This window comes from Phocoena phocoena, chromosome 1, assembly GCF_963924675.1.
Source record: "Phocoena phocoena chromosome 1, mPhoPho1.1, whole genome shotgun sequence".
In the NCBI taxonomy this organism is placed as follows: Eukaryota; Metazoa; Chordata; class Mammalia; order Artiodactyla; family Phocoenidae; genus Phocoena; species Phocoena phocoena.
In genome coordinates, this window is record NC_089219.1 from 34,585,087 (window position 1) to 34,605,527 (window position 20,441).

The following is a 20,441-nucleotide window of genomic DNA, read 5'->3' on the forward strand; positions in this document are numbered from 1 at the left end:
TGCAAGAGGGAAGGGATATGGGAACATATGTATATGTATAACTGATTCACTTTGTTATAAAGCAGAAACTAACACACCATTGTAAAGCAATTATACTCCAATAAAGATGTTAATAAAAAAAGACAAGAAAAAAAAAAAGAAGATACGTAATAGTTTCCTGCCTACACTTGCCTCCTAGGAAGGTTGTCAGAAGTGAGCAGAAAACTACTTTGAGAACGTTCTGCAGAGCAGGAGACATGCCCTGCGTGTGAAGGGTTCTGTGTGATGGGTGCTGCAGCAGAAATGGCATCAGTAAAGGGTCAGGAGATGAAGACACGGATCCCTCACAAGTCAACCTTCTGTTCTTCTTGTGCTTCCTCCCAGGCCTACTTCACATGTAAGCATTGCTTTATTCTGGCTGTAATCATACCTCTCTGAATTACAGGAGAGGTGAGGAAGAAGCAGTCAACAAGAGGTAACAAGTAACTGCCTGACCGACGCTCACACTAAAATGGGAAAATATTAGATCAGAATCAAGGGGCCATGGCCCATGATCCTGGCTCATGTTACTTAAATAGGCGAGCCACATTTTCCATCCGGGTTTTGCTTAAAAAAATAAGAGCTTTAGACTGAGGCCCTATCAAATTTAAGGAAGCAAATGACTCTTAGCTAAGACATTTATCTTGGGAAACAATTGGTAGGGGGCATTGATATATATTAGAAATTTACATGTTTCGTTGTCCAGTTCTCATTTACAGAGGTATTGCTGAAAAAAGGAAGGCCCCCAGGTCAAGCTGAACCACATCTAAACAAGCATCAGTCCCAAAGGAAAAAGCCTACTTTCGAGCAAAAAACTACAAGGCTGCATATTCAGAGAGCAGGGTATAATGAGGTGAGAAGAACAAGCTGTGACAAGCGGGTCAGAACTAAGATTGTGACCAGTGAGTGGGTAAGTTCAGGCATGCCCTCCTACATACAGCGCTTACCTGGAGAGGTGTAGGGATGGAGTAGAGGTAACAGAGACCTAAAGTTGCCAAAGGAAGTGCGACTATCCTGAAGGGTGACTTTCAGGGTATATGCAGTAGAGAGAGAAGGGATGGCTAATTCATGGAGCAGTGGTACTTGTCTTAAGGGTGAGACACAGCAGGCATACACTGGGTTAGTGGCAGATCTGAGAGGCATTATGGGGGAAGATTTTGCAGGACTTGTGGATGAAAGTAAAGGAGCACAGAATAAAACAGTCACAGACGATTCAAAGGTGTGGCTGTGAGGCACTCAGGGGAAGCAAAAGGAATCATTTACTGAGGGCCTGCCTTACCCTATGCCTTACACATGCCTTACACTAGGCTAGGCCATCTGCATCTGGGATTTAAGTCTGCCAACAATCCTGCAAAAGAAATATCAGAGGAGGAAACCGCGCATTCATTCAACCCTATATTCATCTAATCCGTTGAGTCTCTACCACTCTGCCGGATGCTCAGTGCATGCTGGATCCCTGACCTTAAAAAGTTCACAGTTGAGTGAATTCGTTACACAATAAAGAAACAAAAAATGAAGTGATAGGAAGGAAATGGACAGAACACAGTGATCAAAAAAGGCACAGAGAAACCTACTTTGGATGATTAGGGAACACCTCTCTGAGAATGTGGTGTTTAAGCAGGTACCTGAAGGTTGAAAAGAAATCCGCCATATGAGGGAGAAAACAGCATTCCAGGTGGTATGTGTGAGAGCCCTAAGGTAAGAGAAAGCTTGATGACTAGGATACACGGCTGGTAAAGAGTTGGAATTCGGGCTTCCCTGGTGGCGCAGTGGTTGAAAGTCCGCCTGCCGATACAGGAGACACGGGTTCGTGCCCTGGTCCGGGAAGATCCCGCATGCCACGGAGCAGCTGGGCCCGTGAGCCATGGCCGCTGGGCCTGCGCGTCCGGAGCCTGTGCTCCGCAACGGGAGAGGCCACAGCAGTGAGAGGCCCGCGTACCGCAAAAAAAAAAAAAAAAAAAAGAGTTGGAATTTATTACCTAGCTTCTCCCGGTTCCAAAACACTAAAAACAGTGGGGGAAGATGAGTAAGGTGGCTCCTCCTTGAAGAGTTACTGAAAATGTCATTTCTAGTGCGTTAAAATTCCAAAGTTTTACTTTGAAAAAAAGTATGAATGCCTCTTATTTTTCCACTCCAGTCTGGAGGAATCTCTAAGGTTGGAGAGGCATGTCCACAGGGGATGTGATTTATTTAGACTTTCAAAAAGGTTGGCAAGGTTTTAAATCAGTAACTGTGGGAGTTAGAATGAAACCTTCCATTTAAACAGCACTTTTCTGCTTGCAAAGCACTTTCCTGTCCGTAATACATAAATTCATTTAAACCTCAAAACAATCCTGTGAAGAGGACTCAGATTCAACAAATGCTTACATAGTTCCCATTTAGGTGTCAGGTTCTAAGGAGTTTTTGAGTACCTTCCCTGCACTAAGTACTGTGCTGGATGTAAAGACACTCCGAGAAGAAAGAATAGACAGAGTCCCAGTTCTCCCTGAACTTATGGTCTAGTGCAGGAGAGGAACTTTAATTAAATAATGTCATAAAAAATGTTTAATTATTATCAAAGTAAGTGCCCAGAAAAAAGAAAGAGGTTTCTAAGTGGATACATAAAAAGAGACCTGACCCAATCTGGGGGTTTGGGAAAGGGTTCTAATCAGGGGGTGGTGACTCAAGCTGAGACCTGAAGGATGAATAGGAGTTAGTTAGGTGAAGGGGAGGGGAAGAGAAGTGGGGGTAGTGGCTAGAGAAGAACCCTCCAGAACAAGGAAGCATCACAGTGCTTCTGAGGAACCGAGAGAAGGCCAACACAACTGAAAGGGAGAGAGAAAAGAATGAGAGGTGAGGTGAGAGAATTCATAAAGGCTGGACCAAACAGGGACTCATAGCTTGCTTTGGGAACTTGGTCTTTATTTATTGGAGTGACTTGGTCACATTTTGTTTGGAGACCAGCTTGGAAGGAGGCCAGGGAAGATGTGCAGAGACCAGCTGGCAGGTAGTAATCCAAATAAAACATGATGGGATTTAGGCTAGGGTGACTTTTCCAAAATCCCATAGCTAGTCAGTGTCAGAGATAAAGAGAGCCTGGGCTGTATTTCCTTGTCTGGTGTTCTTCCACTAGCTTGGGAGGAGGGACAGTCCAGAATGGGGAGTCAGATCTGAGTAGGGTAAAGAGGGCATTCTTGCAGCTAAGTGGCCTGGTATGAAGTCGGAGCCCAAACCAGTGAGGAGGGGGTCCATACAGAAGAGGCATCCCAGAATAGGAGTCAGAGCCCCCAAAACGAGAGGAGGGCATCTTCAAGGGGAAAGGATAGGATTGGAGATGGGAGGTTGGCTCATACAGGGTAACCAATTAAATATATAAATACATCAATGAAAATGGAAGCCAGCATTCTCACTGTCAGAAAAAGGAGCTATAAACATGGAATGGGAGAAAATGAGATTGAACCCTGTGGATTTAAATGTACTCCTATGGACCCATGATCATATACAGATACAGATGTAGAGACGGAGATGGAGATTTAGAAATAATGCACATATACACCTTATTATACTTACACATGTTCCCTAATTCTGTCCATTGAGAAGCCTGGGAGCAGCCATACCTCAATAGCAACGAGTATGTCCAGTGCACAACTCTTGGCTTCTAAATTCCATTTTCTGCTAAAAGAACTCAGGACTCCTTGGAGGTATGTTCCAGAAAGCAGGAAAGTGATCAAAGAACAATGGGGAAGAATTCCCTGGCAGTACAGTAGTTAGGACTCCACACTTTCTCTGCCTAGGGCTCAGGTTCAATCCTTGGTTGAGGAACTAAGATCCCACAAGCCATGTAGCCAAAAAAAAGAACAATGGGGATGTGTTAAGGAGACACAGAAGCCAGTGTGATGGGCTGCCACTTGCCAAATCAAGGACAGTTTGAACATCAAATTAATGATAGTAATGGATTGTAACCCACTAAATAAAACAGGGAAACAACAGTCTATGTTGATATAAATAAATAAATGAATTCATTGAAAATTTGTTGAGGAATGGAACTTTTATATAGTTCTAAATACCTCTCTATAAAATACTTATTCATTGCAAAGAGAAGAAAGGGTAACTTTACAGAGAAGAAGCCTGGCAGACACCACCTTAATAAAGTAACTTAAATGAACATCATCAATCATGGGACAAAATAAAAACATATGCCAACTTATAGGATGGGATGAGAAGAACACAGCATCACTTCAGTGATATTCCTGCCAAAGACACATCACCTCAGTCCAGTCATGAGGAAACATCAGAGAAACTCAGATTGAAGGACATTTTGTAAAATAATTGGCCTTTAATCTCTGAAGGCATTCAAGTCATAAAAGTCAAGGAAAGATTGAGAAACCATTCCAGAATGAAGGAGACTAAAGACACATGGCAACAAAATGAAAAGTGTGATTCTGGACTCTACCCGTTTGCTGTAAAGATGTGATTGGGACAACTGGAAAAGCTGAATGGGGTCTGCTCAGTAGATTATCATGGATGATGGTTGTATTGTGGTCATGAAGGAGACGTCTCTGTAGGAAATACATACTGAAGTAGTCAAGGCATAGGGCATCAAGTAAGCAACTTACTCTCAGATAGCTCAGGGAAAAAGTTCTTTGTACTGTATTTCCTACAGTTTTACTTTTTAAAAAGTTTCTTTTTTAATAGTGGCTGTTAAGATATAAAGTAGTACTACAGTACCTAAAAGGCTATCGATGCTCAAAAATGTTAATTCCCCTCAAAAATGCTAATTCTCCTGTTGTAGCAACCACCATGTGTGACGTCTGTGCCCTGCTCTCAGAACTGCCTCTGCTGTCCATAGGAGCAGGTTCCTATTTTTGTGTTTGAACTATGTGACCCTGACACAAAGGTAGATACAGATAGATGCCACCATCAAGCTGAGTCAACACAATTCTTTCTTCCAGGAATTTAACATTGGAAATCAGATGCTAATTAGTTTCTATAACCCACCTTGAACCTGGAGGATATGTAAATTCAATGTAAATTCAGCTACATCTGACATTTTGGGGTAGCTGTCTTCTGTAGTAAGAACAGGGTAGAAAAAGCTGGTCTGCAGAGATGGAAAATAAAGCAGATGCAGAGAGAGAAACCTAGAAACAGACACAAGAAACAAGACCCCAAGACCCAAGAGACAGAAACAGAGACCACCAGCCTTGGTTTGTTATAGCATTCTGAGTATAGTATCTCATGAAGTCTCACTTCCCTTAGGACACCTACCTCAGCGTCCTAATAAATTTCTTCCTTTTGCTAAGGCCAGCTAGAGTGGATTTCGTTCAGTTTTACCAGAAAGTCCATGACATCTCCTTCCCCACCTTGTGCCAAACTTTACAGCAATCCTGCTCTTCCACAAAAGGTATCTTGGTGCCACTGCCAAAGCTGGGTGTTTTGGCCACTGATATGACCCAGTATAGCACTTCTTACAGGCTCCAGGGGGTCTCAAGTCAGTTTCACTTACCAAGGCTGGCCTCGGCCAACAGCAGGTAAGCAGGTACCAGCTCTACTGAACTCAGGCCATGAACACTCATGCGGAAGCGAAGAGAGTGCAAAGCTGCTGGGACAGCATCTTCATGTTTTCCTTCAAAGATATATTTCTGGGCTACGGTGTAGCAAAATTCGATCAAATGCTTCTGTGGAAAAAAAAACCTAGACTATCTGAGACAGTCTAAGGGTAAAAGGCAATGGTGGATATAGGTACACCTGGAGATAGGGCTGATGACCTGCTCGAGAGCACACAGTGAGCCTGTCTGCATTGAGGCGGACATGAGACCCAAAATAGGTGATTAAAAAGGCAAACTCTGGACTGTGAGTTCCTCAAGGTCCAGGAACAAGTACCTTCTCATCTTAGGTTGGTGCTTGGCATAAATGAGTGCTCAATATAAAATTATTAAATGATTATTCTTACATTTTTAATAAAATTTTAGTTTAGCAAAGCTGTAGTGTCTCAGGACAATCTAAAATGTTCTGCCTTTCTATTTGAGTTAATTTTGAAAGAAACATATTTTACATAAAACCCAGTCTCTGCCCTCAGAGGTTATAGTTTAGTGACCTCGCACAGTACAACCTTTTCCCTGGGCAGGTTCTCTGCACCCGTGAGTTAACCCTGCAACCGTCCTGTAAGCCCTACCTGCCGCTGCTGCAGCTGCTGCAGGCCATGCTGCCGTTCTTCCTCTGAGTTGTAGAAGGGCATGGAAGTGCGCAGGGGAATCAGGAGCTGACATATCTTCTCATGGATGCTGCCCCAATCAGCTCTTTGATGAACCACACCACTGACAACAAAAACACGGACTTCATTATCTTTACCTTTGGCTTGACCACTGATCCTCCTGGCCCTACTGCTGGCCCAGCCCTAGAAACTAGAAAAGTAAGCCCAACACAAACTAGGCAGGGAGCCCAAAGCCATTTCCGACACAAATCGCCTTTCCTTCACATGGTTATTGGGTGGCGGTGCAAAAACCAGGGGTGCGGGAGGATGTTGTTTCTACAGGCAGTTATATGTTGTGGTTATTCTGCTTTTCTTCTTCATTAATGACAACAAAGACAACTTTAACTCTGCATGGGTCTAAGGTCATTTTCAAAATATCTGAACACTGAAGCTGATGAATTTAAAGGTCTTTTTCTTAGGGAAAGGAAAGAAATTTACATTTGATGAGGCTCTAGGAGACACTTTCCCTATAATTAGTATATATACCAATTATAGGTATATATATATGCCAGTTATAAGTATATATATATATATATATATATATATATATATATATATATATATGTTGCATGGCTTGGGAGAGCACCATTTGCATTGTCTTCTGTGCTCTAGGAGGGCCATTCACATAGAATACACTGTGAATGCCTTCCAGTCCTAGTGGTGCAGCAGGTGGTCATGAAAGTAACTGTTTAACTTTTTGAAAACAAGACAAAATCATTATTTTTTTAAGGAAAGGAAGCACGGGTGTCGAGAGTAAGTAGTTACTCTAGGCCTGTACTCCAAAGCCAGTCATTTTTTAGTTCTCCAGAGGGAAGCATTGTGGCAGTTTGGTATACAGCTTTTCTGACTGTTTTATATGCATATTTAGTATTTTTTAAACATTTAATTGGACAGCACAAATATAGAACATTTGCATCACTGCAGAAAAATTCTATTGGACAGCACTCCTACAAAGAATCTACTCCCATTCTTTTTTTTTTTTATGGCCGTGCCACGTGGCTTGCAGGATCTTAGTTCCCCTGACCAAGAACTGAACCCACATCCTCAGTAGTGAAAGCCTGGAGTCCCAACCACTGGGCCACCAGGGAATTGCCTCCTATTCCTTACATAATTGCCTCTATGAATGACTCCCAAGTCTATTACCTAATCTGACGCTTCCTCCAAATACGTTTATATAATTGATACATAATTGATATTGATATATAATTCACATACAATAAAAGTCATCCTCTTAAAGTGCACAGTTCAATGTTTTTATTATATTCATGAGGTCATATAGCCATCACCCTATCTAATTTCAGGGCATTTTCATCACTCAAAAAAGAAACTCCATTTATTCTAGCAGGTACTCTCATTCTTCCCTCCAACCACTGTTGTCCAGAAGCCACTAATCTATTTTCTCTATGCATTTGCCTGTTCTGGACTTTGCATATAAACGGAAACAGACAATATGGCTTTTATGTCTGTATTCTTTACTACTGAATACTATTCCACTGAATGGCTATATCATTTTTTGTCTATCCATTCATCAGGTGGTAGATATTTGGGTTGTTTCCAGTTTTGGGCTATTATTATTAATGAATATTTGTGTACAAGTTTTTATGCGAACATATGTTTTCAATTCTCTTGGGTACGCCTAAGAATGGAATTGCTGGGTTATACAGTAACTTTATGATTAAACTTTTGAGGACTGCCAAACTGTTTTAACATAGGTTGTACCACTTTACAATCCCACCAGTGATGTATGAGGGTTCCATTTTTTCTACATCCTCGTCAATGCTTGCTATTTTCTGTCCTTTTTTATTGTAGCCATTATAGTGTGTGTGAGGTAGTATATCATTGTGGTTTTATTTTGCATTCCCTTAATAACTAGTAATGTTGAGCATCATTTTATGTGCTTATTGGCCATTTGTATATCTTCTTTGAAGAAATGTTGATTCAAATCCTTTGCCCATTTTTTTAAACCAGGTCCTTTATCTTTTTATTTTTGAGTTTTAAGTGTTCTTTGCATATTCTGGATAATAGATCCTTAACATATATGATCCACAAATATTTTCTCCAATTCTGTGGGTTGTCTTTTCAGTTTCTTGATAGTGTGCTCTGATGCACAAAAGTTTTTCATTTTGATGGTGCCCAACTTATCTATTTTTCCTTTGGTTCCTTGTGCTTTCAGTGTCATATCTAAGAACTGTTCCCTAATCCAAGATCACACAGATTTACAACTATGTTTCCTTTGAAAAGTTTTATGTTTTTAGCTCTTATATTTAAGTCTTTTTGAACATGGTGTAACATAGGGGTCCAAATTCTTCTTTTGCATATGGATATCCAGTTAAACCTGCACCATTTGGAAGTGACCATTCTTTTCTTAATTAAATTGTCTTGGCACCCTTGTTGAAAATCAGTTGACCATACAATTAATCTACAACTAAGGAGACAAAAATATACAATGGAGAAAAGACAGTCTCTTCAAAAAGTGGTGCTGGGAAAATTGGACAGCTACATGTAAAAGAACATTCTCTAACAAACACCATATACAAAAATAAACTCAAAATGTATGTAAGACCAGAAACCATAAAACTCCTAGAGGAAAACATAGGCAGGAACACTCTCTGACATAAATCACAGCAATATTTTTTTGGATCTGTCACCTAAAGCAAAGGAAATAAAAGCAAAAATAAACAAATGGGGCCTAATTAAACTTAAAAGGTTTTGCACAGCAAAGGAAACCACTGACAAAATGAAAAGACAACCTACTGAATGGGAGAAAATATTTGCAAATGATATGACCATCATATATAATCCATCATATATAAATAGCTCATACAACTCAACATCAAAAAAACCAACAATCCAATTAAAAAATAGGAAGAAGAACTGAGTAGACAGTTCTTTCCATAAAAGGCATGTAGATGGCCAATAGGCACATGAAAAGATGCTCAACATCACTAATCATCAGCTAAGTGCAAACCAAAACCACAATGGCTATCATCAAAAAAGAACACAAGTAAATGTTGGCAAGGATGCAGAGAAAAGGGAACCCTCATACACTGTTGGGGGAAATGTAAATTGGTGCAGCCACTGTAGAAGACAGTATGAAGGATTCTCAAAAAACTAAAAATAGAATTACCATATGACCCAGCAATTCCACTCCTGGGTATATAGCCAAAAAAAACCCCAAAAACATTCATTTGAAAAGATACACACACCCCAATATTCATAGCAGCACTATTTACAACTGCCAAGATATGGAAGCAACCTAAATGTCCATCATCACATGAATGGATAAAGAAGATGTGACATACACACACACACACACACACACACACACACACACACACACACACACACACACTGGAATACTACTAAGATAAAATGAATGAAATTTTGCCATTTTGCCATGCAGCAACATGGATGGACTTGGAGGGTATTATGCTAAGTGAAACAAGTCAGACGGAGAAAGGCAAATACTGTAATGATATCACTTATATGTGGAATCTAAAAATTACAACAAATTAGTGACTATAACAAAAAAGAAGCAGACTCATTGATATAGAGAACAAACTAGTGGTTACCAGTAGGGAGAGGGGCAATATAGGGGTATAGGGTTAAGAGGTAAAAAATACTATGTATAAAATAAGTTACAGGGATATATTGTACAACATGGGGAATATAGCCATATTTTATAATAACTATAAATGGAATATAACCTGTATTTCAATTTTTTAAAACTGCAAAAGAAAAAGAAAAAGGAAATCAATTGGCTATAGATGTATGTGCTTATTTTTGGACTCTCAATTCTATTCCATCAATCTATAGGTCTGTCCTTATTCCAGTACCACACTATCTTTATTACTGTAGCTTTGTAGTAAATTTTGAAATTGAGAAATGTGAGTTCTCCAACTTTGCTCTTTTTTGAGATTTTTTTAGCTATTCTGGGTTCCTTTCATTTTCATATGAATTTTAGGATCAGAGTGTCCATTCATGCAAAAATGACAATTGGAATTTTTACAGGGATTGCATTGAATCTGCAGATCAAACTGTTTCATATTAAGTCTCCCAGTCTGTGAATATGAAATATCTTTCCACTTATTTAGGTTTTCTTTAATTTTGTTCAACAATATTTTGTATCTTTCCAGTGTAAAAGTCTTGTACTTCTATGGTTATTCCTTTATTTAAAGTGCTATTGTAAATGGAATAGCTGTCTTAATTTCATTTTTAGATTGCTCATTGCTAGCATACAGAAATATAACTGATTTTTGCATATTTATCTTGTATATCCTGTAACCTTGCTGAATTCACTTATTAGCTCTAATAGTTTTTTTTGTGGGTTCTTTAGGGGTTTCTCTATATAAGATCATGTCATCTGTGAATAGAGGTACTTTTACTCCTTCTTTTCCAAGCTGGATGCTTTTTATTTCATTGTCTTCCCTAATTGCCCCAACTAGAACCTCTAGTACAACGTTGAATAGAAGTGGTGAAAGTGACATTCTTGCCTCATTTCTGATTTTACAGGGGAAAGATTTTATAGACTTTGACTATTAAGTATGATGCTAATGTCGTGTTTCTCTATGGTTCTTTCATAGATACTCTTTACCAAGTTATAGAAATTCCTTTCTATTCCTACTTTGTTAAGTATTTTTATCATGAAGGGTGTTGGACGTTGCCAAATGTTTTTTCTGTATCTATTGAGATGATTATATGATTTTTTTCTTTATTCTATTAAGATGATGTTTTATATTGATTGATATTCATATGTTGAACCAACCTTGAATTCCTGGGAGAAATTCCATTTGGTCATGATATATAATTCTTTTTATATTCTGCTGGATTTGGTCTGCTGGTACTTTGTTAAGGATTTCTGCATCTATATTCATAAGGGATATTGGTCTGTAGTTTCCTTTTGATGTTTTTCTCTGGTTTTGGTGTTAGGATAATATTGGCCTCATAAAAAGTTGGGAACTCTTCCCTCTTCTTCTATTTTCTGGAAGAGTTTGTGAAGAATTGTTAAGTCTTCTTTAAATATTTGACAGAGTTCACCAGTGAAATCCTCCTGGGCTTTTCTTTGTGAAAAGTTTTTTGATTACTTAGCTAAATCTCTTTATTTATAGACCTACTCAGATATTCTATTTCTTCTTGAGTAGTTTTGGTAGTTTGTGTCTTATTAGGAATATATTTCATCTAGGACTTCAAATTTGTTGGCATACAATTGTACATAGTATTCTCTTATAATCCTTTTTATTTCTGTAAAGTTGGTAGCAATATCTCCACTTTCATTTTCTTTTTTTAAATATTTACTTATTTATTTATTTGGCTGAGCCGGGTCGTAGTTGCGGCATGCAGGATCTTCGTTGAGGCATGCGGGATCTTTCATTGCAGCACACAGGATCTTTAGTTGCAGCATGTGAACTCTTAGTTGCGGCATGTGGGATCTAGTTCCCTGACCAGGGATCGAACCAGGGCCTGCTGCATTGGAGTGCAGAGCCTTAGCCACTGGACCACAAGAGAAGTCCCTCCACTTCCATTTTCTGATTTTAGTAACTTGAGTCTTCTTTTCTGGGTCAGTCTAGCTAAACTTTTGTCAATTTCGATCTTTTTAAAGAAACAACTTTTGGTTTTGTTGATTCTCTGTATTGTTTTCCTATTCTTTATTTCATTTATCTCTGCTGTAATCTTCACTATTTCCCTCCTGTTAGCTTTGGGTTGAGTTTGCTCTTCTTTCTCTACTCTTTAAAGTATAAGACTAGGGTATTGGTTTGAGATCTTCCTTCTTTTTTAGCATATGTGTTTACAGCTATAAATTTCCTTCTAGGTACTGCTTTCACTGTGTCACATCAGTTTTAGTATGTTGTGCTTTTGTTTTCATTTTACCTCAAAGCATTTTCTAATGTCTCTTGTGATTTCTTCTTTGACCCACTGGTTGTTTGTGTGTGTTATTTCTACACATTCATAAATTTCTGAAACTTCCTTCTGTTATTGACTACTAATTTCATCCCATTGTGGTTGAAGAACATACCTTGTATATTTTCAATCCTTATATATTTACTGAGATTTTTTAATGAACTAATAGCTGGTTGACCCTGGAGAATGTTCCATATGCACTTGAGAAGAATGTATATTCTGTATTCTATAAATGTCTGTTAGGTCTAGTTCGTTTATAGTGTTGTTCAGGTCTTATATTTCCCTGCTGATCTTTTGTCCAGTTGTTCTATTCATTGTTGAAAGGCGGATATTGAAGTGTCCAACTATTACTATTGAATTATTTATTTCTCCCTTCAGCTCTGACAGTTATTCCTTCATGTATTTTGAGACTGTGGTTGGATGCATACAATCATAGGTTTCTGCATTTCTATTGCCTATCATATATTTTTATTTAAATGTGAGAAAGTTAGCTATTTGATTCCATTTATACGTAGTCCAAAACAGGTAACAATAACCTAGGGCAGGGATTAGCAAGGTTTTTCTTGCAGCCAGATAGTAAATTTTGGGCTTTACGAGCTACTTGGTCTCTGTTGCAACTACTCAATTCTGTTGTTGTAGCATAAAAGCAGTCATAGACAACACATAGCTGTGTTCAAATACTCTCTCTCCTTCCTTTCTTCTGGGACAACAGAAATGCAATAAAGTATGTTCTTTATAAACTGTGACAGCGCTCATAGAAATGACAAAAAGCATTTTTAAGGGTTTTTTGATAGAGAATTATTGAAAACAAATCAATAAAAGCACTTAACAGCCAGAATAAAGAAATAGGTGACTTCCACAGGGTATTTATTTAATACGGGCTTACTGATTAATTGTGTGAGCAATGGAAATATTAACTTACTTAACTGCCTGAACTGTTTTTCCACTGACAGCATCTGCATATCTTGCCCTTCTAAAGAAAGGGCGCATATTTATATATTCCTGAGCTCTCTCCTTATTCATCTGTATCACCCCTCACAACCATCACAGGGTCATGCATAAACAAGGAGCTGAAAAGTATGCTTTCAAATTAGGGCTCACGGTCAAATAGCTTGTGGGCCAGACATGTTTTGTTTGGCCATTACCATGTTTTTTAAACTAATGTGAATGTCGTTAGGCGGGGCATTCATTGTCCAGTTCACCATAGATCTTACTATTGAATACCACTTCACTGTTTTCTCTTCCTGGACAGTGAAAGCATTTTAATTTGTGCCCCATATGTTAAATGAAAGGAAAAAATATTGCCAATTACTCTTATCTATATGCTACGACTTAATAAGCTATAGCATTGAAGCCTCTTTCACCTATAATGTTTCACTGTGTACTTTAATAAAAATGCCGTCTCTTAAAAATGTTCTATTTCCTGGGAACATTCTCACAATCCAACACAGAATGATATGCACAAGATTACACAGAGTGTATAAAATAAATGTATTTATAGGAAAAGAACATGAAGAAATTCACCAAAATGTCAGGCTATTAATTATCTGGGTTGTGAGATTATGGATTATTTTTCATCTTTATATTTTGTATTTTCAAGTTTTCTGTAGTGCGCATGAATTACATTTATAATTGGGAAAAGTTATTTTGCAAAAAAATAAACTTTCACAAATCCAAGTTGACTGTCCTTCCTGCTCTTTAAATTTGGCATGAGGAAAAACAATATTTATTGAGTGCCAGCATGGTCTCAGGCATGGAGCTAGATGCTTTACATTCAACCGTGAAAACCCTGGAAGGGGATATTAAAGGCCCTCATTTGTGAGATATAGAACAATTACCACAGTTTTATTTTCTGGAAAAATCATGAAATCTCTAGGACACAAGGATATAGAAATCTGGAGAAAAGGTAGGGGGAGAGTAGAAGACCTCAAAAATAATTAAAGGCAGTGAAAGAAGAGAAAGAAAATAATGGAGGATAAGGGCATAGGAAATAATAATTTATTCATGCATTCATCAAATATTTAGTTTCAATTATTTCAAGATACTTTGCTGGAGACCATAGGCTATACGCAGATGGGTCTGAAACAGATCAAAAGATAACATACATATGACAGTCCTTCTACATATTCAACATAATATCCTACATTAACAGAGCATAATAAAATTGAGCTAACATGTTTGCCAACAACTATAATGAGGCAGGGAAATAAGAGTCATGTGAGAGGTACAGAATAAGTACAAAATGAGTTGAGAGGAAGGAGGAATTGCTTCTGGCTGGAGGGATGAAGGGGACAGGGGAAGAGGTAGGTGCTCATATCAGGCAAAGGAGTCTCACCTCTCCCCTGAGTGCCAGTCCTGTACTTAAAATTGTTTACTCAGGACTTCCCTAGCGGTCCAGTGGTTCCAATGCAGGGGACCTGGGTTCAATCCCTACTTGGGGAACTAAAATCCCACAAGCTGCGCGGTCCAGCCAGAAGAAGAAGAAAAAAAAAGATAGATATTAAACAAGTAAAACAAAAACATAAAAGTACAGAAAAAGTGAAGAAAAAATGTGAGAGATAAAATCAGATAGGGGCATTTAGGTTGGGTTTTCCAGAAAGACCTCTTTGAAGAAATAACATTCTGAGAACAGAAAGATGAAAGAGAGCTAGGAAGATTCGTGACTGTAGGGAAAGTTCCCAGCAAAGGCAACGGCCTGGGCAAAGAAACTGAGGGAGGAAAAGAGTTGGCAAATTAGAATTGAAAGAAAGCCTCTGTAACTGCATCAACGAAAAGAGGGGATGACTGGTGGGAAATGAAGATAGAGAAGCAATCAGGGCTTTGCAGTTTCTGTTACAAATTCTGAATTGTATTCTATATGCATTGAAGAAACAGCAATGAAAACACAGACGCTGTCCTTGCCCTCATGGGGCATACAGCCTAGTGAGGAATACAGACCACTGAACAAGTGATTTCAATCCATGTCATAAATGTGAGGCTAAGGGACCTAAAGAGTGCTGTGAAAGCACCAAGGAGGGACACCTAATTCAGTCTCCACTGGGACCACTGCAACTGAGAAGTTACGCAGCCTTCAGCATCTACCTTCCAATCTAAAACCATCCATGACCCCCCAGAGGATAAATTCCAAACTCCTTGATCTCATGTCACTGTTTGGCCCTAACCTTTATCTTCTTGGTTTAAACCGCTACTACTACCTATCACAATGATTTTCAAACTTTTTTTTTTAACTCAGCATACAGTAGGAAATACATTTCACTAGTACAAAGACACACAACCACATAAATCACTAAAACAAAAGTTTCAAGAAACAATTCAAGTAGGATTACTCTGATACTTTCTATTCTTTTTTTTTTCTTAAAATGCTTTTTGTGATTTATTCATGACCCGCTAATGGGCCCTGGACCGCAGTCTGAAAATCAGTGACTGCTCCCTCCACGGCTACCTTCTCTACCCACCTCTGAACAAAGTCTGTTCTCTCACCCTTTACCCAAGCAGTCCTGGATGCCAGGAGTGCTCTACCTTTCCTTCTTCATTGTTCATTCACCTAGCAATTTCCTTCTGACCTCTCAAGACCCAGTGCAAATGTTACTTCTTCAGAGGAACCTTTCCAGATACTGCCCCATCACCATGCTTCCATCCTTAGAGGTCCCAGGGAATAGTACTCCCTGAGTGACAGCACTTGTCATGTAGGGTTGCATTATAATGACTTTCTTTTTTAAACAAGTTAGTCGGCTCTGGACTAGGTTTCTGGACGTCAGCAACCTAGCTGTTTTATCTCAGGTCCCAAATAGGGTCCAATCTGAAGCAAAGATCAGTGGATGCTATGCTGAATAAACGAAAGCTGATCTCATCTTGTACTACCCTCCCCACACTGTCACCATCTTGGCTATGCTCTGACAAACTAACTTTCTATCTATTCCTCAAACACACCAAAGTCTTCCCTCCCTCGGAGCCTCACTGTGCCACTCTTCCCCCAGCATTTCCCTGGCGGGCTGTTCCTACTCTAACTTCAGATCAATAGTCTACCCTCAGAGAAGCTGTCTGCCCAACCTCCCATCACATTTCCTTTGTCTTTATGGCATTTATCACTCTCTGAAATTATCTTGTTTTGTCTGTTGGTTTACTTATCTTTCTCGTTAGAACATTAGATTTTTTTTTTATGGCCAGAGCCGCATGGCATGTGGGATCTTAATTCCCCGACCAGGGATCGAACCCTACGCCCCCTACAGTGGAAGCGCGGAGTCTCAACCACTGGACAGCCAGGGAAGTCCTAGAACATTAGATTTTTGAGGGACGTGGTGTCCCGAGTTTCCCCCAGGAAGTTCAGCACATAGAACAGTGCATAGCGCACAGTAGGCGCGCAAAAAAACATCTGGGGAGGAATGATTGAGTGGGAGAGGAAGCGGACACAGACATAGAACTCTTAGGGACCTGTCTTGAAGCCGCTTTGAGGGTTCCCTGACTGAGAGAGAGGGGGTTGAGGCACCCAGGTGCCACGTTTCAGGGCCTACCAGTAATAAGTGACTGTGCAGGCCCCGCAGACCCGCTCGGCCGGAGCTTCGCACACCTCACAGCAGAGCCGGCGCCCCTTGGGCACCGCAAGTGGGTAGATCACGTTCATGCTGCGGCAGACGGTGTTGTCGGTCTCTAGGACCGTTGCCTGGAGAGGACACACTGGGCGGCGATGTCACGTGACCAACAAGGCGCAGCCTCATTCCAAGCTTTTCGAGGGCGGGGGGGGGGCGTGGCTCGACTAACACTTGGAGTGTGTTTGTAGGGTTTAAAAAAAAAAAAAGCCCCTCACTACAAATCCAAAGGTTAAATGGCTGGGCACTCAAATTTTAGCGAGGTCCTAGCCTAACAGGGTCTGTATGGTAGCCGGTAAGGGTCAAACACGTCCAGATCTTCACCCAGACTAGGAAACTAAACGAGGGGGTGTGACTCCTCCAGATGCCTGCCCAGCCGAGAACTCCCGCCAGCTCAGTGTCAATTTCTCACGCTGTGGGGCGGAACCAGCACGCATTTCCAGACCTGCAGAAACCCGGCGCTGGCTTGCAGCGCATGGTAGCGAACCGCCCCCTCACTATTGCGGCTGCGCGTGGGCCAGGTACCGGGGCAGGGGGCGTGGCGCCGAAGACGCCGTAGCTTGCGCTGGCGCGGCGGGTTCCGGGACCGATGGCGGCAGTGGACCTGGTCGCCGAGTTCCCCCAACCCGCCGGTGCTGCGCGCTGGGCCGAGGTGATGGCTCGGTTCGCCGCCGGGCTGGGTGCGCAGGGCCGACGGGTAGTGTTGGTCACGTCCGGCGGCACCAAGGTCCCGCTGGAAGCCCGGCCTGTGCGCTTCCTGGACAACTTCAGCAGCGGGCGGCGCGGTGCTACCTCGGCCGAAGCCTTCCTGGCCGTGGGCTACGGGGTCCTGTTTCTGTACCGTGCTCGCTCTGCCTTCCCCTTTGCCCACCGCTTCCCGCCCCAGACCTGGCTGTCGGCTCTGCGGCCCTCCGGCCGAGCGGCTTCGGGCTTGCTGAGCTTGGAGGCGGAGGAGAAGGCACTCCCGGGCTTCGCCGCGGCTCTGCGGAGCTACCAGGAGGCTGAGGCTGCCGGCACCTTCCTGGCCATAGAGTTCACCACTTTGGCAGACTATTTGCATCTGCTGCAGGCTGCAGCCCAGGCGCTCAATCCGCTAGGTGCGTGCCTTTAGGAGTCCATCGGATGCCGGGAGGCAGAGCCTTTCCCCCAAGACGCGCATCCCTTTACCCTCTTTTTACCCATGGCTCTCACAGCGGGGGAACCTGAGGTGAAAAGGAGCTGACTCCATACCCTTCTCCGATTTATTACACCCTGTGCTTCTTTTTGCAGGCTCTTCTGCGATGTTTTACCTGGCTGCGGCCGTGTCAGATTTCTATGTTCCTGTGTCCGAAATGCCTGAACACAAGATCCAGTCATCTGGGGGCCCACTGCAGGTGATGGGCGCTTCTCTTCCAGAGATCTGATTCCCTATAACCAATCTTGGGTTAATTTCCTTTTGATCTGGAGATGGCCTTTCTGCATTCCGTATGTGCTAGGCACTAGGGATCAGAGATGACTAAGACACCGCTCTCCCTCAAGGACCTCACAATCTAGTGAGGTTGCTGGACACAGACATAATTACAGTACAGAGTGATAAATACTCTAGTAGAGGTACGTACAAAGTGAAGTCAGAGCATGGGGTGAGTGAATCTCGGGGAAAGTCAAGGCTTTCTGGAGGAGATGGCTTGAACTGGGTTTTAAAAGATGAGCAGAGGGTGTACCAGACAAAGTAGGGGAAGGTCACTCCAGACAGAATAAACGATTGGAGTTTGGAAATGGGCAGTGTGTTGTGAACTGAAGTTGTTTGGTAAGGCTGGAGAGCCTGGAGAGTGGTGGGGATGGAGGGCAGACTGAAGAGACAGCTTCCTACGTAGAAGATTTTGTATTCCTTCTTAAGGAGCTTGAACTTTATCCTGTGGAGCCAAGGACGACCAAAGTAGGAGAATGAGATAAGGTTTTTGTTTGAGAAGAACATTCTGGCATCAGTATGAAAGGTGAATTAGAGAGAGTGGTTGGGGGGGGTGATTAGATGGTGGTTATTGTTGCAGTTTAAGGAAGAGGTGCTGAGATGATCTGGCTACTTGGAACCTGATGGAATTCTTAGTCATTTACTGGGTGATACAAGTAGAATTTAAATAGGAGAAACTACCTGTGGGGCACTTTCTGACTTTGTAGAATAGTTCATTTGTTCATTTCTTCAACAAATATTTATTGAGTACCTACTATATGCCAGGTCCTATTATAGGACCTGGAGATAAAGCAGTGAAAAGAAACATACTGTGCCCTTGTTTCGATTATATTCTGCAGAGGAGACAATAAGTAAGTCAAATGCATACTATGTTAGGTAGTGATAAATGCTAAGGAGAAAAATAAAGCGGGGAATGGGTATGTGATTCCTATCATACTTGCTAACTCTTTGAGGGGACACCCTGATGGTGAGCTTAGTGATTTCATACTTTTTAAATTCTGGGAGCTTTAGTTTATCCTATAATTCCTGTCATTCCTAGTTCTATCTTGAAAGTACACAAAATGACTCAACATTCCCCTTAGAAGGGATTGAGAATAATATAGTAGTATTTAATGAATGAAAATACAGTCACTTCTGTTTCCTCAATGCTAAGATGGTATGTGACAATTTTATTTTATTTTATTTTACAAGTTACAATTTTTAAATGGAGTCAAATAGCCAGTCTAGCAATGCAAGAAATATTTTAGGCTGAGAGGTTTAAAACTCAACCTTATTTGAACTTCCGCCAAAGTAACATCTGCATAAACAGATTATTTGCATTTGTTTATTTGAGGGTTTGGTTTAAAAAATAAAAGGGAATGTTTGAGAAGATGTAATGCTGTTCTTTAGAGTTCTGTTATTGGCGATGAGGGTTGCAGAGCAGGGCTAATTCATAAGACATGGTTTGCCCCAGAATATGTATGAAGCTTTGAAATCAGGCATCCTTATGAACACTACAGAGTCAAGGCTTTTAAGTAAGCATTTAATATGCTTTAAAAAGTTTGAAGTGAGAAGTCCCACTTAAACTGACATAGCCATACATCTGAGTCTCTGCTTCTTTAGTTTCCCTTGAGATTGACCTGGTTGGTAGGTGGTAACCTTGTTTGCTTATTAAGTTTCTCTTTTTCCAATACAGATAACAATGAAGATGGTGCCAAAAATGCTTTCTCCTTTGGTTAAAGACTGGGCTCCCAAAGCATTTATAATTTCCTTTAAGTTGGAGACTGACCCCTCCATTGTAATTGATCGTGCACGGAATGCTTTGGAAATTTATCGACATCAAGTGGTGGTGGCTAACATCCTTGATTCAAGACGGTCCTTTGTGGTTATTATAACCAAAGAGTCAGAAACCAAGTTATTGTTATCAGAGGAAGAAGTAGGAAAAGGCATAGAGATAGAAGAGAAGATAGTGGATGATCTTCAGTCTCGACATACCGCTTTTATACATGACAAAAACTGAAGTAAAAAGCCTTTATTTATAAGATCAAAGATTGTTCAGTGGACCAGGGCTCTTACAGATGGTGAGAACTAGAATAAGTCCTTTGCTTTCATAAAGACAGAAAATGAAGGGGAAAAGCAGTGAGTGGTGTGCAGACGAATAGTGCTTGGTGTTTGTCTTTTAAAGGTCTTTTAAAACTCAGAAAACATGAGAACAAAGGTAAAGCAGTTATGACCAAAGCACCTGACACACTCACCTGAATGATATCTTGATTTTGAAAATGAT

The 20,441-nt window shown here is 40.9% G+C and overlaps 2 protein-coding genes across 2 annotated transcripts in view; one reads left to right on the forward strand and one right to left on the reverse strand.

The window, feature by feature from the left end:
- Positions 1-16,822, reverse strand: part of ZMYND12 (zinc finger MYND-type containing 12) — a 34,272-nt gene extending 17,450 nt beyond the window's left edge. The window contains exons 1-3 of the mRNA XM_065887221.1: positions 16,657-16,822; positions 6,170-6,311; positions 5,501-5,672 (exon numbers count right to left, since the gene is read on the reverse strand). Coding sequence (XP_065743293.1) covers positions 5,501-5,672; positions 6,170-6,311; positions 16,657-16,766 — 424 coding nt within the window. The 5' untranslated portion in view covers positions 16,767-16,822. The remainder of the gene's footprint in view (positions 1-5,500; positions 5,673-6,169; positions 6,312-16,656) is intronic.
- A 498-nt stretch (positions 16,823-17,320) lies between these two features.
- PPCS (phosphopantothenoylcysteine synthetase) lies at positions 17,321-20,177 on the forward strand. Its single transcript, XM_065892303.1, has 3 exons — positions 17,321-17,828; positions 18,001-18,104; positions 19,854-20,177. The coding sequence occupies exons 1-3, from the start codon at positions 17,321-17,323 to the stop codon at positions 20,175-20,177; spliced, it is 936 nt and encodes a 311-aa protein (XP_065748375.1).
- Positions 20,178-20,441: the final 264 nt, after the last annotated feature.